This window comes from Littorina saxatilis, linkage group LG2 (genome assembly GCF_037325665.1).
Source record: "Littorina saxatilis isolate snail1 linkage group LG2, US_GU_Lsax_2.0, whole genome shotgun sequence".
Taxonomy (NCBI): domain Eukaryota; kingdom Metazoa; phylum Mollusca; class Gastropoda; order Littorinimorpha; family Littorinidae; genus Littorina; species Littorina saxatilis.
Window position 1 is genome coordinate 26,254,975 of NC_090246.1, and position 24,918 is coordinate 26,279,892.

General features: G+C 46.1%; 2 protein-coding genes and 1 non-coding gene across 3 annotated transcripts in view; 2 read left to right on the top strand and 1 right to left on the bottom strand.

The window, feature by feature from the left end:
• LOC138958621 (tubulin alpha-1 chain-like) overlaps window positions 1-24,918 on the bottom strand; it is a 98,733-nt gene that overhangs the window by 11,500 nt on the left and 62,315 nt on the right. The window lies entirely within an intron of this gene.
• Window positions 812-24,595, top strand: LOC138958602 (alcohol dehydrogenase class-3-like). The gene is made up of 11 exons (XM_070329803.1): window positions 812-874; window positions 1,617-1,718; window positions 2,829-2,970; window positions 3,322-3,409; window positions 7,943-8,075; window positions 8,634-8,720; window positions 16,074-16,203; window positions 16,493-16,623; window positions 22,641-22,776; window positions 23,153-23,291; window positions 23,921-24,595. The coding sequence occupies exons 1-11, from the start codon at window positions 854-856 to the stop codon at window positions 23,949-23,951; spliced, it is 1,140 nt and encodes a 379-aa protein (XP_070185904.1). The 5' UTR covers window positions 812-853; the 3' UTR covers window positions 23,952-24,595.
• LOC138960545 (5S ribosomal RNA) lies at window positions 9,714-9,832 on the top strand. The gene has a single exon (XR_011454021.1). It is a non-coding gene; the product is annotated as a 5S ribosomal RNA (ribosomal RNA).

The following is a 24,918-nucleotide window of genomic DNA, read 5'->3' on the forward strand; positions in this document are numbered from 1 at the left end:
TTACTCAAGAGACGTAACCACTCAGTACACGTTTTCGAAGAATTCGATTTTTGGGGTGAAATCTATTAAATTTTACCACCAATTTTCTTCACATGCAAGAAACTGACATGGTTTTCGTCCATAAATAATTTCACTTCTTAATTTTACCAGGAAACAACATTTCAGTCTTGAGTATATGTCGAGGGGGAAATATGTACACAGGCGAAAGATGAAATCGGTTCACCAGGGCCGGACCCAGGGGGGGGGGGGGGGGGGGGGGGGGGGGTTCCAGGGGTTCCGGAACCCCACCCCTGGAAAAAGCATGTACCTTGCTTTGAGTGGGTTTTTAAAAAAAAAATTTGTTTTTAATAAATTCGCTGATTTGCCCCCCCAAAAAAGGAGAAACCCCCCCTTACAACTCATTTGGTCCGGCCCTGGTTCACTGAACAGACGGCACACTGTACGTAGTGCAACCACTGACAGTTCAGTCTTGATTCCGTTACAAAACAGTGGGGCTTATTTTGTTTATTTTGTGCCCGTGCTTTCATGAAAATTATCCCGACATGTAAACTCCAATGCACGTTCAAACTCTTACATCAGCCTCATAGTTTGGCAAGCATGTCGACCTTGGAAAGCGAAAGTAAAAGTAGAACACTTCCGGCTGATTTGTACTAATATGGTCTACTGACACTAACCTTACTAAAGTAGATAACGTTCCGCTTCCGCACAAGTGATCCCTCACACTGAGTATGGAATCCCCGTCTATTTATTCATGATTAGCGCTGATAAATGAATGCTATCGGTGTAGCCTTGACCCCATTTTGTCAACTTTGCTTGCACACGGCACTCAAGTAACCTCTATACTCCTTTCATCATGGCTGACACTCAGGGAAAAGTGAGAGTCTCTTGCAAACTTTTAAGCGTAACTTATGCTCAGCATGTTTTGTTCTGGTTTCAACATGCGTTGTTTGGATGGTCAGAGCACGAGCTGTACCAATTTCTTTGTGTTTTGTTCTGTCGAAGCTTTTTTTCAGTGTAGAAGACTTCTCTGTCGTCTGTGCCAATCTGCCGGTCTTATGCCATGTTTGCGTGACTAAGCACAGCATTTGCTGAGGTACAGGTATTTGCACAGCGGTCAGCGGTCAAGCTGTACGGTCTCGGACTTATTCAAAAACAAAGTGTTCTTACGAGTCATGCGTCATAAAAAAATAGGCAGATACGTTTAACTGCAGACTTTGTCAAAGTTTGTGCTGAGAACGAAATAGGCAGATCTATACGTTTAACTCAAACTTTGAGTCAAAGTGCAGAGCTTTGTGCCGAGACCTTTTATGGTAAAACCAGTTATATGACTGGATAGGCCATCCATTCCCCTACCACATTCAGCAAACAGACATTGGTTTTGCATAAGGTAGTGTCTGTACAGTGGAACCTACAACACAGACACCCCCCCAAAATCAAATTCACAAAAGCAAGGTTCCCGCATTAAAGTTGACCAAAAGAATCAACGGCCTCAAAAGTATAGACAGAATGCATGCATCCTCGCAAAATCTGTAACATTAATGTATTGATGGAGCAGCAATCAACAAAATTATTAAAGGTGAATACTAAGACTGGTTGCAATAATGCTTTGATTTCAGGTAATCACTTGCAAGGCCGCAGTGGCCTGGGAGGCGAAGAAGCCCCTGACCATTGAGACCATTGAAGTTGATCCTCCCAAAGCCGGGGAAGTGCGCATCAAGGTAAAAACACTGTGCATAATGTATTCTTGCTCTAAGAAGTGACTGTCACATTATATTTACTGCATGACTGCTCAGTGTACACACATAAACACACACACACACACTCGCACACTGTAGAATAAAATCATTCTTTGAAGCAGCATGTATGTATTATATTTAGCTGCCTGGTGTATGTTCAGACATAATACATTAGTCAACAAAATGATATAACCCCTTTTTCCAACCTACTCCCAGAAAAGACAGGGGACACATTGTAGCATATGAACCTTCCTGAACTCGGGTCAAAATGAGTTACTTCCCTTCGGGTCTCATTTATCCCTGACAGGATGCCTTTCTTTTCCTTCTCTGGAGAGGAAATCGAATTTTTTACATATTTAGAGCTTTTTTCGTAATGTGTTATTGATATAAATTATAAGCAGATTCGCGATCGTCAATAATGATTTTTCATGGTGTTGTGGAATTTTTAAATTTAGAAAGGAATTGTTATGTAAGACACTTTCAAGCGAGCTATCTTTTGCGGATGTATTTACTGTGCAAACAACTCTAAATATGGCAAAAGTGTCACGTGACAATCAACTTTGTCACGTGATCATAACAAAATGGCTATGGAGCGGACGACTTTTTCCGTAACCAGTTGGGAGTTATGTAACAATATCACGGTCTCCTTCCCACAGCAGTCTCAAAATTTCGACTTGTTTTGACCTTACAACGATGTCTTTATCATAACTGTGAAGAACAGAACGGAGATCACTGTCGAAGTAGGCCATTCTACAATCACGTTCGTCTTTCGTCTGTTATCAGAAACATTAGCGAAAAACATATGGGAGATAACTCTGTATTCTTGTTTTGATAGATTTTCCCTTTAATGCACGTAGTAATTATTCATCCTTTCAGAGAGACCTGAGCGATAGCGTGGACTGATGATTATCAGAATGGCATATGAACATCACCAACAACCCCAGGCGCTTGAATTAGCTTTGTGTAAAATGCTGAATGAGTTAAAAACTTGGTGAAACTCAGCAATTAAGAGAAAATTTAAAACATTTTTTTGGTGACCACTTTGTTGTGTAGGGGGGGTTCTGTGTACTGAAAGTTGCACTTTGTTTTCAGATTCTTGCAACTGGTGTCTGCCATACTGACGCCTACACCCTTGATGGTCATGACCCTGAGGGGGCATTTCCTGTGGTGCTGGGTCACGAAGGAGCTGGTGTGGTGGAAAGTGTGGGAGAGGGGGTCACATCTGTGAAGAAAGGTAGGGGTCGGTTGAAGCGTCTGTTTTGTTTTCTTTTTTATGTGGAAGGAGATTTAAAAAAAAGATTCAACATTGAAAACTGAGAAGATTGTACTGCTAGTAAGGTTTTTTAAAGGCAAGGAAGTATCGTTGATAGTTCAACAAAAAAGGACATCATTTCAACAGAAATATAGGTGTTTGTGTGTGGGTCATAAAAGGGAGGGAGCCTTCTTTTGGGATGGGGTGGGGGTCTTAAAAGGGAGGGAGTCTTCTATTTGTCAGGGGGGGGGGGGGGGGGGGGAGTTCCACTGTAATTGGACATGACGAAGGGGAGTTAATAAAGCAGTTGCTTTTCTTGTTTTTGATTTTTAGGCGACCATGTCATTCCGCTTTACACACCCCAATGTTACGACTGCAAGTTCTGCAAGAATCCGAAGACCAACTTGTGCCAGAAAATCAGGTATCAGATTGTTTTTGGTTTTTTAAGGAGAAATATACACCAGTCCAATTCTTCAAGTCAGCATTGTTCTGATTGTGCTGGAGATTTTTTGGTTTTGTTCTTATTTTATTATATTTAAAATTTTCCATTAAAAATATATAATAAAAAAACCACTACTATCTTCCAACTGAAATGTATCCGGATTATTTCCTTTGAAAGGTGACTGCATTGAGTAACCTGCTATTGTTGTGTTTTTGTGCATGTAATTTGGGAGTGCATGGGGGAGGGATGCATGGTTTCAAATTGGAGAACAGGATCAGTTTTTTTTCGTTTAGGGTATAGTTCATTTGTCTTAGAATTCATGCTTGTACATGTACATGGAAGGGATATTGCACGGATGTATCCAAGCTTAATATCGTCCTTGTCCGATTGAAACCTCGTAACTCGATTTTTAGCGTTTCGAGAAAAACACAAAAAACGTCATAAAAAAATAACTTTTAATAAAAAAAATCCAATTTTTTTTCCACATGATTTAGAAACACAAACAAAGTTCTGTATATAATCAAATAGAATTTCAAGCATGTAAAACGCACATTATTCAACAAAATTGCAAGATACGAGTTTTTCGTTTTAAAACACGACCATTTTTTAAGACTTACAAGGTTTTGTAATGTAGCCATATCATAAAGAATGTTAAAAGTTCACATACATAACATGGAAAACAATGGCCCCAGAACGTAGTACAAACAAATTTGTTCTTTCCTCATAACCGTTGATTGTGTCTTGATGATACGAACCAATTTATATTCGTTCTTGAGTTAAAGGATCCTTACAATCTTCTGGTAATCGTTGTTCTTAATCAACAAAAACTAAGTGTGAACTGAAGCTGATAAATTAATAACTTTTTTGTTTGCATAAATGTGTAAAAGTCAAAATAAAAGCCATTTTCTTAAACAGGATAATTATTGAAATCATCAGATATCTTAGTGCAAACAGACATCGAACGTTTCTTGAACACCTAGTGGTAATGCAGTACCACAACTCATGTGCTTGAAGAGTTTAGCGACCATGAGGTAGGCCGTCGTAATAGTGGTGGTAGTCAGCTGGAAGAACCTCCTTGAGTTGCTGAAGGTGCTGCCACTTTGTGTCTTTGATTGGCAGCCGTGCTCTGTAGAGCTGGTTGATGACACCGGGATCACCATGTGTCCTCCTTCTTCTTTGTGGCAAAGGCTGCCACTCATCAGAATAGTGGAGCTTGTAGTGAACGGTACCGTCAGGCAGGTACTTGAGGCAGCGGATATCAACCACTTGTGGATCCCCAGACGCTGTCCCTGGCCGAATGCTTTGGTAGTATCTGAGATCAGAAAAGTCCTTGAAGAATGTGTGGTCCACCTGGACAACTTTGTAAGGTTGACTTTCTCTTGCAGACGTGATGACTTCAACGTATTCGGCTGGCCAAAATATCTGCCTTCTCCTCAGTTTGTTTTCGATAGCTGAGTGGACAGAGTCGACCTCCATCCAGGTATGACCTTTCTCAAGAAACTTTTGGATGACGACCTTTCCCTGGCGAACTGCGAAGTGAAGAAGTGCGTTTCCCAAGGTCACATTGCGGTTTTGGTACCCACAACCGTCACTGTAGATTATGATTGTGTTGGTTGTCTCATCAACTGTGGACTCAAGGTAGTCCACAATGCAAGATGTGAAGTTGTTGCTTTTGACTTCTCCCTCAGACTCATTCCAAAAGTAGCATGCAACCTCTTTGTCACTCATATTGTACAAAGTGAAGTTGTGGCAGCACAGTTTGGTCTTGAAGTAGTTGGCATTTGCATAGATACGTGGAGCCAACAGGACGACCTGCAGATCCATGGTGAGAACTTGTACATCACCATTCTCTTCAGCAATCCTCTTGTCCATTGTTTTCTCTTTGCGAGCTTCATCTTTACGTTGAATGTGCACCTGGTACTCATGCTCTGGGATGTTTCCGTACTTGTATGCACAGCACACGTTGCATTCATCTTTTTTTGGTTTGTGAATTGCGATGTTCATATCTTTCATTTCCCTGATCAGCACTTGTCTTGACACGCGCTGTTTTCCGTTGTCATCACAATACTGCTGAAACAGTGCGTTCAGTTTGGTTCTTGACTCAATCACAGTTTCAAGATACATCTTATGTGACTGCTTCCGGCAATAATGTGAAGGCAGTTTGGCCAAGGATTCAAGAAAGTTCCTCGCTGTTTGAACCTTGTCTTCTTTGGCTGCAGCAGTATTGGGGTGCTGTGTCCTTGTTGAAGGGCTCTTGAGCATTCCATGCACTTCGTGAGATGTTGTTACCCAGTTTCGCACTGACCACTCTCCGATGTCCAGTGTATTTTGGAACATGGCTTTGCAAACTTGAATTTTGTCTCCTCGAATACGTAGGTGGTATGTGAGTGTGCCTCTTCGTCTCGTTCCTGGTTTCCCTTGCTGTTTTGTTGGTACAAAATCAACCAAAGATGACACATACGTCTTCCTTTGCCCCCAGTCCATGTTTGACCAGAACTGCTGAAAGAGAGCTGTTCTATCCTCTTGTAGGATTTCCTGGCAATGTCTGTATTTTGATTTGAGACAGAAAGATGAAGTACAAGGTGGTCCTTGCTCACGGCAGCGTTTCTCCTCTGCCTGGTTCTTTCTTGTCACTACATTGGTTTTCGACCCAGTGTAGGCTTTCCCTTCCATTCTTAGTTTCTTTTTTTTCACAGCCTCCCAACTTTCCCTCTTCGAAGTTTTGTTCCTTGGACGTTTAGAACGGTTGCGTTCACAAGCGGGTTCCGGGCTAACATTAGCTGGACATATCGTTGAAGCCTCTGACTCGTTGTCTTCAGAGTGTTCTGTTGAGCTGTCCGAGTCCGACTCGTCAGACGATGGCTTGTATGAAGAGTCACTATCATTCTCAATATCATCGATGGCATCTGGGTAGACACTCAGTGGAGTACAATTACCGGTGCCTGATGGACCTGGGACTGGGCTTTCAACGGCAGCAGTATCTTCAAGCATAGGTGACAGACCAAACTGTGTCATGTCGTCCTCTTCAGCCAACAGACGACACAGCAACTCTGCTGCAAGTGAATCCTCAAGTATGGGCATATTATCAGTCTCATCTTGACTAACTGACTGTGCAGCGTATAACGGTTGTTGATCTGAGACATCCTCAAAATCAGTGTGTGAGACGTATGGCTCGCAGTGAACATTGCCGCCAACAATCTGACAGTGAATGTCATCACCACCAGTATCAATCACGGCGGTGCAGCTGGCTTCAGCAGTTTCAGAGAGACTGGTAGCGTCAGCAGTCTTAGGCATAACGCTGGGCTCAAGATCATCTGCTTGGTGTGGTGGAGTAGCTCCATCTTCATCCGAGAGTGTCTCCTCGCATAACAAGACATGGTCTGTGGACGTCCGTGGCTGTTGACTGGGCTCTCCGTGGTTTGAAGGGCGTTTTGGGTTTGTTTTACTACTTTCAGTGTTCCGGGAAAACAATGACTTATTCCCAAGCGAAAGTTGGACCATCAACTGACCCCTACTCAGCCCTGCGGATTTTGCACCAGACACAGGAAACATGACTCCTAATGCGAACAAGTCGAACAGATAAAATTCTCGCCGTGCTTTACAGTTGTTGGGTCAATACATTCCACATGAAACTGTCCATGGCAGTGAACACAGTAAACCCATGAAATGCCATCTGAGTCGATAAGAACTGTGCTGTCTCCTGTGATAAGTTCAGTTTCCAAATCCCATGGTGTAGAACTTTCAGTCAAGCACACACGGCACACCCACCGAAGATCTTCCATCGAAGAGAGTTGGCTTTCAGGTGTGAAGGATCCACTGCCAGCCATGACGGACTGTATTCACACACTAGAACAGAACCTCAGTACGTGACAGATTGACCGATACACATATTCAAACATATAATATAAAAAAGAATCAGAATTAAAGATAATTATAAAGTAGATTTGTCAGAAAACTAAAGTAATGACTCCTTCTTTGCTGTTCGAATTCCATACACAGTAAGAGAAAAATTAATATTACAACAAAAAAAACATTTCAGCAGTAACCATTGTAGTGATATGTCATTTCAGTACGAAGTGCTTACGTTAATTTGGGTATTTCTAGCGTTATTGATGACGTGTAAAATGAATTTTACCTAATCTCAAAGTGCAGGGACATCTTACCGCAACCTCGTATCTCGCGGAAATGGTTCAGTTGCCGCCGTCTTTTGATATGAGAAAACTCGTAAGTCGACATACGAGGTTTTCATCGGCCCAAACTGAAAAACACGCGACCAAAAAAACCCTCGTAACTCAAGTTACGTGTTATTTTGGTTCGCGGTTTTGACGAATTGATATACGAGGTATTTTTGCACCCATATTTTACTGACTTCCAACGAACTCAGGCTTTCAGCAGAATAACCAAAAAATCGAGAAAAAATCGCTGATTATTTTGATGTAAAAAAGTCGATTTCGCAAAAAATCGAGTTACGAGGTTTTAATCGGACAAGGACGATATGTGATTACTCGACAGGGCAACTCAAGGAAAAGGAGTGATGCCCGATGGCACCAAGCGGTTCAGGTGCAAAGGGAAAGAACTCTTCCACTTCATGGGCACCAGCACTTTCAGTGAATACACTGTGTGTGCTGAGATTTCTGTGGCCAAGGTCAGTTGCTTTAATTGCATGGATGTCTGTTTCTTTAGAGAAATGATCACTTTTTAAAAGGAAAATGCCAGTGCCTTGACATGTTATGAAGCAATGCATGAGTTTGATCGTAATACTTTCAAGATTTATGCCAACAAACTTTATACATGTTCAAGTTTTTTTTCATTCCTGGGTCTTATTGTTTGGAAGGGAAATAGTTAGTCTGACTTACAACATTGGTTGGGTTATTCTTTTTGTTCTATCGTTATTGTAAAGGGGTGGTTCAGGGGGATAATTAAGGGAGAGGAGAGAGGAATGGGTGTGTTACAGTCGTGTATGAACATTCTGGGGACTGGCCGTAATGTCCCAACGCGGCAGGTGTCCTTTCATTACTTTGGTTAATGAATTGGACAGTGGACAGTAGAAGTTGCCCTTCACTTCAAAGTATCTTGTCAATGTACTTTTTGGGCGAGACAGACACCACTGTCTATTTATTTCTAAATTCTTTGAAACTGAACCTGAAGAAAGTAATACATACTCAAAGTCAATGTTTAAATGTCTGTTCGCATGTGTTTGTAGATTGATGCCAAGGCTCGGCTGGACCGTGTCTGTCTCCTTGGCTGTGGCATTTCTACAGGCTATGGGGCCGCCCTCAACACGGCAAAGGTTAGTTGTCAATATAACACTTACCTCGACAGTACTATTCTTGCACATTATCTATTATAGGCCGAAAAAATTGGACAAAACGCTGAGTGGGTACAATTATCTCCCATAACCATGCGCCACCGTGGATCCCAAGCACTGTCCGAGTGCTTCCCCCTTACAGGATGTAGGTGGCGCGTCCTCTTTCTTTTTTCGCGCGTGTCAGACCGGCTGTGTTTCTGCTACGCTCCCGGATTATTTTGGACTAAGAGGCTTCTTTTCTGTGTGGACTATCACCTGTTGGATTATTGTGTGTTATTCCACTTCTGGCTTGAGGCTACGTTGTGTTTCCTTCAACTTGTGCCTCCGTTTTTGTGTGGCGGACTCGGCGTGCCTCCCGTCCTACTTCGTGGTGACCGGTCGTCTGCTTCTCGTTTCGCCGCATTCACTTGAGTATTGACCTAAATTTTCTTTGAATTTTGTTAATTCTCGGTCTTAAGGGTACGTACAGGGCGAGGTAGGATGTCTCGTCCTGTTTTGGGCTCTGGTTCTACGGAACCAGAGTCTGCCGGGGGCAACCCTTCTCCGGGCGCCCAGCGTTATGTTTTACGCACGGAGAAGGGGATCTTTCGGCGCTCCGACTCTCCCTCCCCAAACGCTTTGCGTTTGCGGCGAGGGAGGGCGGAGAAAGCCTGTTTGAGCAAGCTCAATGCGAGCTTGCTCAAACAGGCTGGGCTTGAGCCTGGGACTTCGGGCGGGGCTGCGCCGTCGAAGGTTCGGGGAAGGTCGAGGGGAAAGAAAAAGCTTCTTTCTCCTTCTCCTTCAGTGGAACAGGCTTCCCCCCCTTCGACGCCGTTGTCCGGCCCTCAGTCTCAGGCTTCAGCTCCTCCCGGTTTCAAGCCTGGGGGGAAGGTTTCCTTCTCCCTGGCTCGAATCCGGGGGCAGGTCGATTCCCAACCCTCTTTGGGGGTTGGTGAATCCGATCTAGGGGCTACTGGAGAGACTCAGGTTTTGACAGCCAACGGCCATACCACGTTGAAAACACCGGTTCTCGTCCGACCACCGAAGTTAAGCAACGTCGGGCCCGGTTAGTACTTGGATGGGTGACCGCCTGGGAACACCGGGTGCAGTTGGCATTAAAATCTTCCTTTTCCGGTGCCTCTCCTGTGCCCTCCTCGGTTTCCACCGCTGTGGAAGCCAGGAGGGACACGGGTCCTCCTCTGAACTCCCTCGCTGGGTCGTCTGCTGCTGTTTCGACAGTAGTTTCGGCCTCTTGGGGGGGGAGATCGGAGGAGATGACGGGGTCGCTGAATTCCCTCCCCGCTGGGGTTGGGATGCGAATTGACCCCGTTCAGGGCGGTCCTGTGGGGGCAGGGGTTTCAGGCTTCGTGCCTACGACCACTGCTACTACGGTTCCCTCTGACGTCCGTGTGACTGGTGGCTGTCCCTCTTGTTAAGACGCTCCGGCCGACTAGTTACTGGACGTGGAGGTGTTCGACAGAACGTGGTACTTCTGTCGAATGGTCAGGGAGACGGGAACATTGTTTCTGTTGCTCAGACCGACACCTCCGACCGGACCGTCTTGACCCCACGCCATTCCTTAGCGTCTGGTGTTCGGGTGACGGATGGTCCGGACCAAGGGTCCGGAACGTTCCAGGCTTACGGGTCGGGATCGAACCGGACCCACGGGTCCCGACTGGACTTGACCTCCGGGTTTGGTCCGGACGGGACCCATGGTACGGGACCGTACGGGACCGTACCGGACCTTAGGGTCCGGTGCGGGACAGTACCTCTGGCCCTTGCCGGACCCCCGGACCTACGGGTCCGGATGGTACGGTACGGGACCAGTGGTTCGGTCGGGACCGGACCACCCGACCACCTCTGTTGGTCTGGGTGGTCTGGCACCGAACCGGAACACACCGGACCCTACGGGACCGGACCGAACCTACGGGTTCGGATGGTCCGGTACCGGACCAGTGGTCCGGTCCGAACCGGACCACCCGACCACCTCTGTTGGTCCGGATGGTCTGTCACCGAACCGGACCATACCGGACCACCGGACCTACGGGTCCGGATGGTACGGTAGGTCCACGTCCGGACCGAACCACCCGAACACTTCTGTGGGTACGGATGGTTCGGTGCCGTACGGGACCTCCGGATGGTACGGGACCGGACCACAGGACCGGAACATCGGACCACCCTATCGGATCGGTCCGGACCACCCGACCACCTCTGTTGGTCCGGATGGTCTGGCACCGAACCGGACCTACGGGTCCGGATGGTACGGTATGTCCACGTCCGGACCGAGCCACCCGAACACTTCTGTGGGTACGGGTGGTTCGGTGCCGAACGGGACCTCTGGATGGTACGGGACCGGACCGGACCTACGGGTCTGGATGGTCCGGTACTGGACCGGTGGTCCGGTCCGGACCGGACCACCCGACCACCTCTGTTGGTCCGGATGGTCTGGCACCGGACCACCGGACTTACGGGTCCGGATGGTGCGGTGTGTCCACGTCCGGACCGAACCACCCGAACACTTCTGTGGGTACGGATGGTTCGGTGCCGAACGGGACCTCCGGATGGTACGGGACCGGACCGGACCACCCTACCGGACCGGTCCGGACCACCCGACCACCTCTGTTGGTCCGGATGGTCTGGCACCGAACCGGACCTACGGGTCCGGATGGTACGGTACGTCCACGCCCGGACCGAGCCACCCGAACACTTCTGTGCGTACGGATGGTTCGGTGCCGAACAGGACCTCCGGATGGTACCGGACCTACGGGTCCGGACCTACGGGTCCGGATGGCCCGGTGCCGGACCACCCGACCACCTCTGTTGGTCTGGATGGTCTGGCACCGAACCGGACCATACCGGACCACGGGTCCGGATGGTACGGTATGTCCACGTCCGGACCTAACCACCCGAACACTTCTGTGGGTACGATGGTTCGGTGCCGAACGGGACCTCCGGATGGTCCGGCACCGGACCGGAACACCGGACCACCCTACCGGACCGGATCGGCACCCCCGACCGGACCGGACCATTTCTTTTCTGATCAGACCCGATGGGTTCCTGTTCAGTCTATAAATGGCGGGGGTTCGTTGGCTGGGCTGACCCAACAGTCGCAGGGTTGTTGTTTTTCTCCCCCTTCGGCTGCTGGAGACGTTTCGTCTTTGGGGCAGGGGTCTTCGCGGCCTCTTGCTTCTGTGGGCGTTTCTTCACAGCCTGCTTCATCGCTTTCGGCTCTTCCCCCTCAAGCTCCCTACACTCCTGCTTTTGAGGAGTTGTCGGGAAGTGAAGAGGAGAGTGAGTCGGAGGACGATAGGGAGGAGGATCAGGGTCGCCCTGAGGTTAACACTGATCCTCTACCCTTGCCGGTTTCTGATGGAACTTCCGAAGCTATGCTTCGTACTTTCCAACAGTACATGACAGACATCACGCGGCGTCTTGACGTCACGGATGCCTCTCTTAAGCGTCTGTCGTCTAGTGTTGACACACGGGACCTGGACCCGGGGTCTGAGGACGAGAGGCAGGAGGCTCGTCCTCGCACAACTAGAAGGACGTTTGAACAGTTTCAGGACGTCCTTCCCTGAGACGCCCTCTCGTCCTTTGAGTCCGCTTCGGCCCGGGCGCGGGAGGCTCACGCCGCGTCTGCCGACGGCTCGTTTTATGAACGATCCGTCCGCCGGCAATTCGCGTTCCACCCTAGTCTTAGTGCCACGGTGGAAGCGGCAGCACATCGCCTGAGGAGTACAGATTCACGTGCTAACGCGACCTATGTTCCTCGGGAGGACGCGGGTTCAGTGCCATGCTTTCCTTCGGGAGGCGCACCTCCACTGTTTCCTCGTGTCCAATCTGTTTCGTCCCTCCCTTTTCCCTTTGACTCTCGAACTCTCCCTTTCCAGACTTCGAGTGTTTAGGGTGGGGCTGACGGTGATGTGTTCGTTGGGGAGGTGCCTTCGGTCAAGAAGGTGGAACTGAGCTCTGCTTCGTTCCACAATCTTGAGGCCACCGTTTCTTCCACAGTCGAGGCCCAATCACAGGCCTTGACATGGATGAGCACGCTGTCCACACTGTTGGACCCTCCCGATCGGGCAGAGTCCGATTTCACTCGGGTCCTTGACACGGTTCGAGTGGATCGGGCTTTGCATGCCGTGCGATCGTGCGTGACGTCTGCGGCAGAATTGGCCATTGGAACACGGGTCCACTTTATTGGCCCTGTTCCGTGATCATTTTCTGCCTACTTCTATAGTGCCTCCGGATATGAGGAAGAGTCTGAGGAACACGTTTCCTCAGCCTTCTTCCCTCTTTCATCCGGACACTGTTCGTTCTGTGGTGGAGTCCACACGCCAGAGGAACACTGATTCTCTGATGGTTGGCCTCGCTGCTTCGGCGACGGCGGCGGGGAGTAAGAGAAGTGCTACAGTCACCTCCAGCTCCCAGCCTCAGAAGAAGAAGAAGAAGCCAGTTTCACTGCCTCCTTCTTCCTCCTCTTAGGCGCCTGTTGCGTTCCCAAGCAAGACGAAGGGTGCTCAGACAGGTAAGGGGAAGCAGCACCACCAGGGGGGGTGGTCGCAAGCCTGCGCCTGCCCGCCAGCAGAATTTTCAGTGAGTCCCGGCCCTACGTTGACGCCCCCTCAAGTTGCCCCTCTTTCGTCCGTCGGTTCCCTTTTTCGGGCCCGCGGCATGTGGGGCAGACTGGTCTCCAACCAGTTTTTCTTGAGGGTGGTGTGGTCGGGGTTTTCTCTACCGCTGTCGTCACAACCTCCATTGTCCGCTCTAACCTGGACGTTCCCCCCTCCTCGAGACCCTGCCAGATGGCAGGCTCTTCAGGACGAGGTGAACTCGTTGGTCGAGAAGAAGGCGGTCTACCCCCTTTCTCAGCCTTCTCCGGGGTTCTGCTCCCGCCTGTTCGCCGTCCCCAAAAAGGACGGCCGGTTCAGGCCGGTGTTGGACCTCTCCACCTTGAACTTGTACCTTCACAGGTGCAAGTTCAAGATGGAAACCCCTTCGTCGGTCCGGTTGGCCATCCGGCCAAACGATTGGGCCATGTCTGGGACCTCCAGGATGCTTACTTCCACATCCTGGTGGCCCCGGGGTACCGACATCTGCTCCGGTTCGTTTGGGAGGGCACAGTGTTCGAGTTTCGGGCCCTCCCATTCGGCCTGTCCTTGGCCCCTCTGATTTTCAACGGGGACAACAACACCACATGCTTAGCTTACCTTCGCCACCAGGGGGGCACCAATTCTCGGTCCCTCTCCCTGTTGGCGGAGGAGATTCTGCTCTGGTGCCAGACCAATCAGGTCCGGATGTCAGTCCAGTTCGTTCCGGGGAAACTGAACGCCCTGGCCGACATTCTCAGTCGGGGCGATCAGGTTCTCTCCACAGAATGGACCATCGCTCACAACGTTCTACAGCGTCTGTGGGCAAGGTGGGACCGTCCTCTGATCGATCGGTTCGCAACTCGATTCAGCGCTCGGCTTCCCAGGTACGTCAGCCCCTTTCGAGACATGAATGCGTTCCACTTGGACGCATTCACTCTCTTGTGGAGGCTCCTCGATGCTTACGCCTATCCCCCGACATCTCTGATTCCGAGGGTGCTGGCAAAATATCTGCAGGAACGACCAAGACTGATTTTGGTCGCGCCTTACTGGCCAACAGCTCCGTGGTTTCCAGATCTTCGCGGTCTCACCCACGTAGACCCTCTACCTCTGGATCTGGACGGGGGAGGTCTGCTCCAGCCTCGATCATGCCTCCCTCATCCACGTCCAGAGAGTCTGTGCTTGACCGCATGGCTCTTGTGCGCTCCAAACTGCTTGCACTAGGATTGCACAAGAGTTCAGTAGAGTTTTCCTTGAACGCTAAGAGGCGATCAACTAATCAGCTCTACGACTTACGCTGGAGAGCTTGGGCCACCTTCGCCTTGTCCAAGGGGATAAAGCCGCTTTATCCCTCAACACAGGACTTGGCCAACTTCCTGGTGGAAGTGTATCAAAAGAAGAGTCTTTCTTCTAAGACTCTTCTTGGATACAGATCTGCCATCGCTTCCACGATTGCGGCCGCTACTGGTCGCAGATCTGAACACTTGATCAGGTCCTCCCTCATCGCTAATGTCCTTTCGGGTATTAGCAATGCAGCGGTGTCTAAACCTCGGGTTTCATTTCCCAAGGGGGATGTCTTTCTGGTCCTCAAACTCCTGCGTAGCAATGAGTTTGAACCCCTGGCAGGCATCAGTATCAAGTTGCTGATTTTTAAGACTAATTGTTCCTCATCGCTTTAGCCACTTGCCGTAGACTCAGTGGTATTCAAGCTTTGAGTGGCCTGGACTTTGACATTGAGTTCACCACACAGCAGTGGTTGCCAGCATGGTCACGTCAGTCTAAGATATGTTTCTTGGGTATATTTTCTTTTACGGTAGTACTGTTCGAAAATTGCCTGGGTATCTTAATCCTTGGATTTAAGTGATTTTGATTAAGGAGTTTAATACTCTACATATCACCCTCACACCACTCTGGTATTCTGTGCAAGAATAGTACTGTCGAGGTAAGTGTTATATTGACTGTAAGGCTTCTTTTTAAGCCTACTGTCTATATGATACTTACCGAGACAGTACTATTAGAGTTTCCCTCCCGCCTCCCCTCTTGATATGTTATGGGCTTTTTGAGGGTCTGCAGCTCATAAAGAAAGAGGACGCGCCACCTACATCCTGTAAGGGGGAAGCACTCGGACAGTGCTTGGGATCCACGGTGGCGCATGGTTATGGGAGATAATTGTACCCACTCAGCGTTTTGTCCAATTTTTTCGGCCTATAATAGATAATGTGCAAGAATAGTACTGTCTCGGTAAGTATCATATAGACAGTAGGCTTAAAAAGAAGCCTTACAGTTGCCTTTATTTGGTGTTGTTGGTTTTACTCTTCAGGTTTATTCAACGCTTGACAAAAACCCAGAAAGTTATTTCAGCTACAGTAGATAGTAAATACAAATAGCCCAAGGTTATAAAAACTTGTTAAAAACTACATTTTTTTCTCTCCAAAAACTGAACACACTTTTTGATTTTTGTTTGTTTGGTGTTTTTTTTAATGAAATTCTTCATATGTTTTTTGTTGTTGCTGGTTCAATATCATGGCAACAAATATATTATTGGACACATGCATGTGTACATCGGATAATGGCAATTCAACTTGAAATATTTCTTGGAAGTCATGTTAAAAGTCAACTTGAGTGTAAAGGCAAGGGGTTTCTTTAAATAGGTGAAGTTAACATTTCTGAGTACATAATTATACTGTGTTAGGTTGAGATGGGGTCAACCTGTGGCATGTGGGGGAGCAAACATTTCTGACTACATGTACTGTGCTATGTGTTGTGTTAGGTTGAGAAGGGGTCAACATGTGGCGTGTGGGGTCTGGGCGCTGTGGGTCTGGCTGTCATCATGGGCTGCAAGGTTGCAGGGGCTTCTCGCATCATTGGCATTGACATCAACACAGACAAGTTTGAAACTGGTGAGCCTGTGCTGTCTTTATACATTGTATTCCTTTTTTAGATTAATTTGTTGTTGTGTTTGGGTGCTTTTCTTAGCGAGAGAAAAAGAGTGAAAGTGTTTGTGTTTTTGAATGAGGCGGGGCAGAGAACGCCATTTCTTGGAGAAAAGAAAGGTAGGAAAATGGAAATACAGGGGAATTCCACTGAATCGCATTCTGCTACATTGTGAATTCAGCTATATGTCGAAACAGCTTTCATTGTACTTGTCAGTGTACTGATCTTTGCTCATTTTTGTCTGTTCATTCCCAGCAAAACAGTTTGGGGCCACTGAGTTCATCAACCCGAAGGATTTTGATCGTCCAATCCAGGAGGTTGTGGTAGAGAAGACAGATGGTGGCTGTGACTATACTTTTGAGTGCATTGGAAGCGTTCAGTGCATGGTAAGTATTGGTCTTTTTGTGTTCTCATTCAGTTCTTCTGCTTTGTTGAAGTGTTTTCGGATAGTTATATTGTCTGTTCGTTCTGCTTGATGATCCATATGGGATTTGAAAGAAGTAAACATTTGCTTCTATATATGGTCTGTGGTCATAGAGCTGTGATTCACTTTATTTGAGTTGTAATTCATGTTACATGGGTGAAACTAGCCCGTCAATTGACGGATTTCCGTCAATTGTAGAAAATGTTGTGACGGAAATTCCGTCAGTCCGAAATTGTGACCCCAAAAAATTATTTTGAAATCGGTTTCCTTGCAGCGATGTTTGCGAAACTCGTTTGAACTGCTGACGCGATTCGGTGTCAGCTTTCGGTTTGAACGGAAGTACTCTTTTGTGTAAGAATACAGCCCGCGTCTTGTTGTTGTTAACTTCGCAGGAGTCTGACTTTCGGGTCGCTTCATTTCTCTGACAGCGAATAAAAGGCTCTATTTCCAAAGGAAGCCGCTTTTTTCCGTGTTTTGACGGGCCAATGAAGTGATGAAATGATTAAAGCATAGAAGATACCCGTTTTAAGTATAAACGCTTCAACAGAGTTGATCGGTGCTGACCAACCGAACAAGTGCGCGTAAGCCGTAGAGTGTTTTCGGAAGTGGCTTCAGAATCTTGATACACCGTGACATTTGTGTGCCGCGTCTGCTCCAATTTCCAAAGTGAGAGATTATGGAATTATCGAGAAGAATATGCACGCGCAAGAAGCAAACACCACAAGAAAGCTGTACCGACTTTGTGATAAAGTCTATGTTTACGTCGACTATTTCATTCTTTCTTTCAATGGGCCGTGCTCCGTATCTTTGGATCTTCGGTTCAACTTCAATGCGTATCTTTGGTGTAGTTTTCAGGTTAGTCATCAAATAAACAAGACATTAACTTCAGGTGTTCATGTTGTATGTGATATACACTCTTCAAAAAAAGTTAAGGCGGTATCATCAGTCGGAATTGGGTTCCATGTTGTTCATAACCATACATACCAAAGTAATTGTAATACTTGCTATCTATTTGGTATGGATATGTCAAAAGGGTTGTAGTTTGATAAAAAATAAAAAATAAATTATTTCCATAAGTTTGTATTTATTGCATATTTTATGAAAATCAATATGTCGAGAAATAGGAAATCGGGGTGTTAGTTGTCACACTCTAAACTCAATACTATGCCATGTACAGGGCTCATATTTTGCATGGATAATTATAACAAGTGTCTATGTCATGTACCTAGGATTTGATTGTCATCTTAACTGATCTTGAATTATAGCGACTCGATTTTTGATAATTATTTTATTAAAAAAATCAAGTGAGAAAATGTACTCCCCAAAAACTAAGTGTCTTACAGACAATTCAGGGGTACACGATATAGCTGATGACATTCAAAACAAGCATGCAAAATGTCTGAGCTGTCGCTTGAATACTTCTTCAGATATTACGTGACAAACGTGCAAAAGTGGCGATTTTTGCTAAAGTTTACATAAGAAAATCAAGGTTTTTTCTACCTTTCAACTTGTTGATATCACTAATGGCCCCCTGCAAGGTATGGCTGGCCCTCCCTAGCAGCACAGTTATCATTGTGGGTCAGTCTCTTCTGCCTTCTATCCCTCCTCTCCTCCAAAGAAGCTGATTTGGCCTGTCTCTGGGCATTTGAAATACGCGCCGTATCCTGCCGTTTAAAGAAAGCTGCAGCAAACACACCAGGGCGGATGTCCATCGCCTCCAGCATGGCACCAAAGCATGTAGCACCATCATTAAAGACACTGACAGCAATGACAAGGGCAGTTTTCACAGTTCTTGGACCCTGGTTCTTTGTTTTGGGGCAATATTTCCAAATGGTACTGTTCAGCGACTCGTTCGCGTTCTGGGTATACCCCCTGAGACACTTGTTCAGCAGCTGGACACTACACAGGCAAAATCCACATTTCAGCTTGGATGACAGGTTCTGGGCTAACAATCCAATGTCAACAACTCTGTGCCCTGTACTGAGGAGATTCTAAGTCAAGCACAAAGTCATTTTCATCACTCTCATCATCTGTGCTATCTGAATCAGAGAGGTTCTCTTCACTTTTGATCTTCAGATCGACAAGTGGGCGTGGCACTTTCTTTTTCTGCTGATAGACTGTCATCATCACTCGATGTCAAACCCTCTACATCCTCATCACTAGGCTTCTCGCGAGTTTCAAACAGTCTTTTCTTAGCCTGTACAAACTGGTTGCCACGAAACTTGCGCTTCACAGACCTGCCTTTGTCTCTTTTTTTATCAGCAGGCATGATGACAACGAAATAATAGCAGAATCCGCAAAAAAATAGCCAAACTAAGCACTCAAAGTCAACATGCTGGCGAAGTGCGCCATTTTGCCTTGCGGACGAAGGGAGGTAACGTGCTGTGACCGTGTTGTGCAAGGAAGTAGTTATCGTTCGCTTTGAATAGTGGTTATAAAGGAGAACAGTTTTGTGTTATTTTCGCCATTTTCAAAGTCAAAAATCTTGCTTTTTGTTAGGTACCCTACCTAAGTTAATGGACCATAGCTTCAAAACCACTGGATGGAATCGAACAATTGAAACAGTGTGATAAACTACATTGAATTTACTTTTAAACCAATCTATTTTCTTAGCTAAACCCCAAAAAAGTGTTTTTTGAACAAATCCGACCGATGATGCTACCTTAAGGATCACTTTTTTACAAGCACGCCACACAAAACAGACAAGACCGAATTCTTTCATTTTTTTAAAATGATATAATTGAACAACCAAGGAGTAATGACAAACAAAGCAAAGATCGAATGCGGCAGCGATAATTTAGCTAGAGTGTGTCAAACGTGACAACCCTCGAAAATGGAATTCACAACAATGTGAATCAGTGTCAAAAACGCGTGTGCCCTCCGTTGTGTGCCAGGCATTCAACACATCGTTGGCGCATGGAGTGGATCAGGTTGCATATGAATGCTCTGGGAACTTCATTCCACTCCTGCTGGAGCCATTGCAGCAGTTGACCCAGATTGGCAGGAGGAGGGTGATGTTGCTGTACCCGACGACAAAGCTTGTCCTACATGTGCTCTGTGGGGTTCAGGTCCGGGCTGTTGGCTGGCCACAGCATCCTGTTGACCCTGGCCTGCTGGATGAAGGTGTTTACAGCTGCAGAGCGATGGGGAGGTGCATTGTCATTCTGAAGAATCGCACGAGGGCCGATCGCTGGGAGGGCTGGAACGACCAGGGGTTGCAGGATCTCATTCTGGTAGCGGACACCGGTCAAGTTGCCCACTACATGGTACAGAGGTGTCCTTAGACGTGTGCTGATCCCTCCCCAGACCATCACAGAGCCTCCGCCAAAACGCTGTCGTTCCAGAACAGCGCCTTCTGCGAAGCGCTCTCCGCGACGCCTCCACACTCGGATGCGACCATCAGCAGGTTCCAAGCAAAAGCGGGACTCATCTGTAAACAACACCTGAGCCCACTGCTGACGTTGCCAGATTCGCAGGAGGAGGGTGATGTTGCTGTACCCGACAACAAAGCTCGTCCCACATGTGCTCTGTGGGGTTCAGGTCCGGGCTGTTGGCTGGCCACACCATCCTGTTGACCCTGGCCTGCTGGATGAAGCTTGGCGAGCTGCTCGGTGATTAGCAGTCAGGGTTGTTCCTCGGACTGGACGCCTTGCACGCAAGCCAAAGTTGGGTAAGCGGTTTCGGATCGTCTGACCACTAACAACAGTGTTGGTGGTAGCTTATAGGTGTTGCCTAATGTTGTTTGCCGTAGCCATTCTTTGTTGCATGGCCTGCCTCTGAATGAAGCGATCCTCTCTTTGTGTGGTGACTCTGGGCCGACCAGAACGTTGTCGCTCCTACACTCTTCCAGTTGCGTGGAATCTCTCTTTTAGTCTGATGATGACAGAGGGAGCCACTGCAAGCCTCTGGGCCACTTGCCTGGCAGCAACACCGTCTTGTAGCCATCCTATTGCCCTTCCTCTATCCAAATCGCTCAGTTTTCTTTGTGGGGGCATGTTGCTACTGTGCATAATTGTGTCAGCGTGTCAACCTTTAAACACAAGCTGGTGAGCGATGTTCATAGCCAGGACCCTGTTGTAGCACGTGCATCACAACCTTTTGCCCTGGCATGCGTTCCGCAAATTTCATGGGGCTATAAAAAACACCCTTTTTCTTCCAAAATGCAGAAGCTTTTGAGAAGTCCCACAAAGGGAAATAACTCTGCCTGCCAAACAAAATTCTAGGTCAAGACTCATTGTTCATTTGTTAATTCAAACACATTAATCTTTTAATTATTATGTCGATGTTTAATTTTTTGGCAATTTTTTATAATTAGATCCGTTTTTTCAACCGATCCTTAACTTTTTTTGAAGAGTGTATGGCTGCTGTTTTTCATGTGTTATCAGTTTTGTCTTTTTCTGTTTGTCTTTGAGCGTGTATCGTTATGTGTTATAAGCGCATGATCGAGTGACTTGTTTGGTGAAATTGTTGTTTTGTACAAGGGCATTGTTTTTGTGGCTCATTGACTTGATAGGATCTGCTGTTACTTATTACTCATTTCTCTGCTTGCTCAGGGGTGTGCAAATCCACTAACCCGTGACCCGGGGGGAGTTAAAAATTGGCCGGGTTAGCTGAGGTCTTTGAGTAGCATTCCCGTGGGTTAGCTAAAAATTTCACAAACAAAACTCAAGATAGAGCTTCAAATGCCAACTCCTTACTAAAATGAATGGCCAAAATACATTTCCCCTTGTTTTTCATAATGAAAACAAAGCCCAAACCGAAGCCCAAACAGTAAGTACTGTTTCTAAGGTGCTTTTTCTGAAGTATTGATCGTGTTCGAAAATGTCGTCTGCTTCAACTATGTGAGTTACATCCCTTAGTTTAGTTTTACATTTTGACCAATGAGAAAGCGCTCCCTAATTTTTTTCGGGCCACTGAAAAACAACCATGGCGTTGTTTACGTTCGGGTTTTCTACTTCAAAAGCCGAAAGCAAAAGTGTTGAGATAAAGACTAAACAAGCGACGGACAAAGAGTACGATAGTCACAAACGTAAGAGGACGTTTCTTTCTAGTTGGTGTGATGAGTTCCCATGGCTACAGTGTGATGAGAGCACAGGAATCATGACGTGCAAGTGTTGCAAAAACTTTCCAAGTCCGAGTTTGTTACGGGTTGTACAACTTATCATAAAGGAACTCTCAACTCTCATGATGGCAGCGTTGCTCATCGGCGATGCCTGATTAAGCATCAACGTGAGGAGGATAATGTGAAGTTGGAGTGGGTTACCTATTTTTTTTCCGGGTGAGCTGGAAATGAGATTCTACTAACCCGTGGGTGAGTTGTTTATTTTTAAATTTGCACACCCCTGTTGCTTCAGCACAGTCTATCTTTAGCTTTCTGACACTCTTTTAAGCAGAATAAGTTGGAATGGACCTCTAGTGCTAGTGAGAATGGACTAAAAATAAAAATCCAAGATTTTATGTTTTTTTAAGTCTCTTAGGTTTTTGACAGGCATTAAAGTGTCACATTTATTTTTTTTTTTTTAGAGCCCAGGAGAGGCATGCATACATTCACCTATAAAACGTCAAAATTTGTTTTCAGCTGGGGGGCTTTGCCCCCCTGGACCCCCCAACAGGGCGCTGCCCCTGTACCCCGCCAGTGCCTAGGTGGCCCCTGGACCCCTGCCTCAGAATTTTCAGTCAATTTATTTTGTTTAGGTTTCACCCATGATGTTACCATAATATACCTGGTAAGTCAAGGTGTTATAGAAAGTACTAAAACTGTGCCATGAGATTGTGTTTGGTCAAGAGGACCTTGGGTTTATGTTCAAGGTCACTTCTTCATGTATCGTGCAAAGACAAGAAATTCTGAATAGTTTGTCAACCATCGAAAGTTTTAATTATGTGGGTGTTTTTTTAATTGTATCAAGCAGCTCACGACACTTATGGTTAGCATTTATGTAGAACAGTTGTTTTATCCATTTTCCTGTTGCTTTGTTGCAGCGAGCAGCTCTGGAGGCCTGTCACAAGGGGTGGGGCGAGTCGACCATCATTGGAGTTGCAGCCGCTGGCCAGGAGATTTCCACACGACCATTCCAGCTCGTTACTGGCCGTGTCTGGCGAGGATCTGCTTTTGGAGGTATGTTTGTACAACTGGTTGCTTGAAAACAAATAAGAGTGGTTAGCACAGAAAGCAAATGGAACAGCCCTTTGTAGATCCACAGCATGTGTGGGTGAAAAATGTTGGTTTGAGTTACAGTTAGAGAAATCTTGGCCAAATCAGTGAATCGTCTTGCCTACAGTGAATAATACTATACAAGTCAAGTAACATTTAATGACAGCAGGAACATTGATCACTGACTTCATTTGTTTCGATTGTTAAGAGAGGGAAGCTTATGAAAGCTAGCTGGATTTAGAAGTGAACAAAGTACTTAGTTGATGATGTACTTGGATGGTTAACGATGTACTCCCAGGACAGGGCTTTTCCCCAAAAAGTTTGATTGATTTCATTTCAGGTTGGAAGAGTAGAGACAGTGTCCCCAAGCTTGTGGAAAGCTACATGAAAGGTCAGCTGGAAGTGGACAAGTTTGTGAGCTTTGACGTATCTCTGGAAGAGATCAACCAAGCCTTTGAGTACATGCACACCGGCAAGAGGTGGGTGCAAATGTTCCAGCTATGAGTTGCTTCCCTTGGATAGCTCTGCAAAGCTTCTAGTCAGTAAATGTGTACCATGCTTGTAAACCTGTAAGAAGGGAGAATAAGAGTACTCATCTTAGACTTTTCAGCTCAGTAGTAGTTCTCATTGTCTGCCTTTGTTCAGTGGTACACTTCATGAGTACATGGCTTGTATATATCAGCGTATAGGCAAACATTGTACCAGTGTTGCATTGTTCTGTGACTAAGCTAGCTGAATTGTGTATGTGAAAGTATATTGTTATCAGTCTGCAACAATCTATAAAGCCTTCAGAGAAACCTAGGTTGCAGTAACGCTTTCTGTAAAATGAGCTTTGCATTATAATACATATACATACTAAATTTTTGTGCCAACTTTTGAAAAGAACACTGTTATAAAACGGTTCTTGAAAATAAAAGCATGTGCTTGTCTTATTTTGATTTGGGTGACCATGAGTTTTTATTTATTTTCACTTCTAAATGAGTGTGCATGTGTATTGAGATTTTATTGTGTTTGTGTCTTTGCTTTGAAAAAATAAGTCTGTCACTTGTTTCTGAGTAGCTGTAGAAGTAATGAGTAGTAAATTTTCACTCTGTTATTCTTGTTTCAGCATTCGCTCTGTCGTGATTTATGGAAAATGAGAGGGAAGGTACCTGCAGCTGACTGGCTACAGCAACTGATTGCACTACAAATCTGATTATACCGATATTGCTTATTATCATTAACACCCCCCCCCCCCCCCCCCCCCCCCCCTCCACAAATTTCGGCACACACAACTTAATTCTTCGTAACAGCTAGTATGAAATTCAAGGATAAAAGGTACTAATAATCTGTTTCCTGAATATTTTAAAGAGTTTATGCATTGTGAATCATACCTTTAATTGCCAGAAAAGGTCAGTGAAATTAATGAGGCAGGATGTTTGGGAATGGGTTTATATTCTTGTGATGTAGTTTACTGATTCTTCAATTACTTTAAACTGTGATGATGTTGACTATCATCATAGATCTAAATATAGGTCCCTGCTGTCATGTAATTTGTGTGCTTGGAATCCTCTGTACGAAGTGCAACTATAACATTCAATTAGTATTCTTGTTGCTACTGTTTTAAATTTGTATTTAAAAAAAAAAACATTTCAAAGGCATTGTCTAAAACTACTTTTCTTTCTTTTTCTGGCTAAGAATGTTTCAGCCATGAACTTTATGTTCAATTGACAGAAATAATGAATTTGTTGTGTACAACTACCTGAATGCTTACTGTCTGATTAAAGAAAATGTTGAAAAATGATCAGGCTACCCTGCGACTCATCACATGCAGTCGAATGAATGTGGGGACTGAGTGAAAACTACCTGAAATTTCTTTCAAAGCACAATAACACACCATTGGATGATCTATACTTCAAAGCATCCCCTGCCCATAGGCCAAGTTATCTCCCTTCTATTGTCAGGGCACGCTGATCTGCGTTCCACGGCATCTATTGCCTATAATTATACATATAATTATATCCGATGTATAATGTCCAGGAGATGCAGTTTTGTGAGAGAAAAAAATGACCTGAGAGCCACAGGAGCACCATCAGTGCACCCCATAGGATGAAAGAGGAGGAGTGT

What these genes read in the sequence shown, in the direction of transcription:
- LOC138958602 (XM_070329803.1), top strand. Translation starts at nt 854, where the DNA reads ATGGCTGACACTCAGGGAAAA. An exon ending in CTGAGATTTCTGTGGCCAAG is followed by an intron (nt 8,076 to 8,633) that starts GTCAGTTGCTTT and finishes ATGTGTTTGTAG; the next exon opens with ATTGATGCCAAGGCTCGGCT. An exon ending in CCGCCCTCAACACGGCAAAG is followed by an intron (nt 8,721 to 16,073) that starts GTTAGTTGTCAA and finishes GTGTTGTGTTAG; the next exon opens with GTTGAGAAGGGGTCAACATG.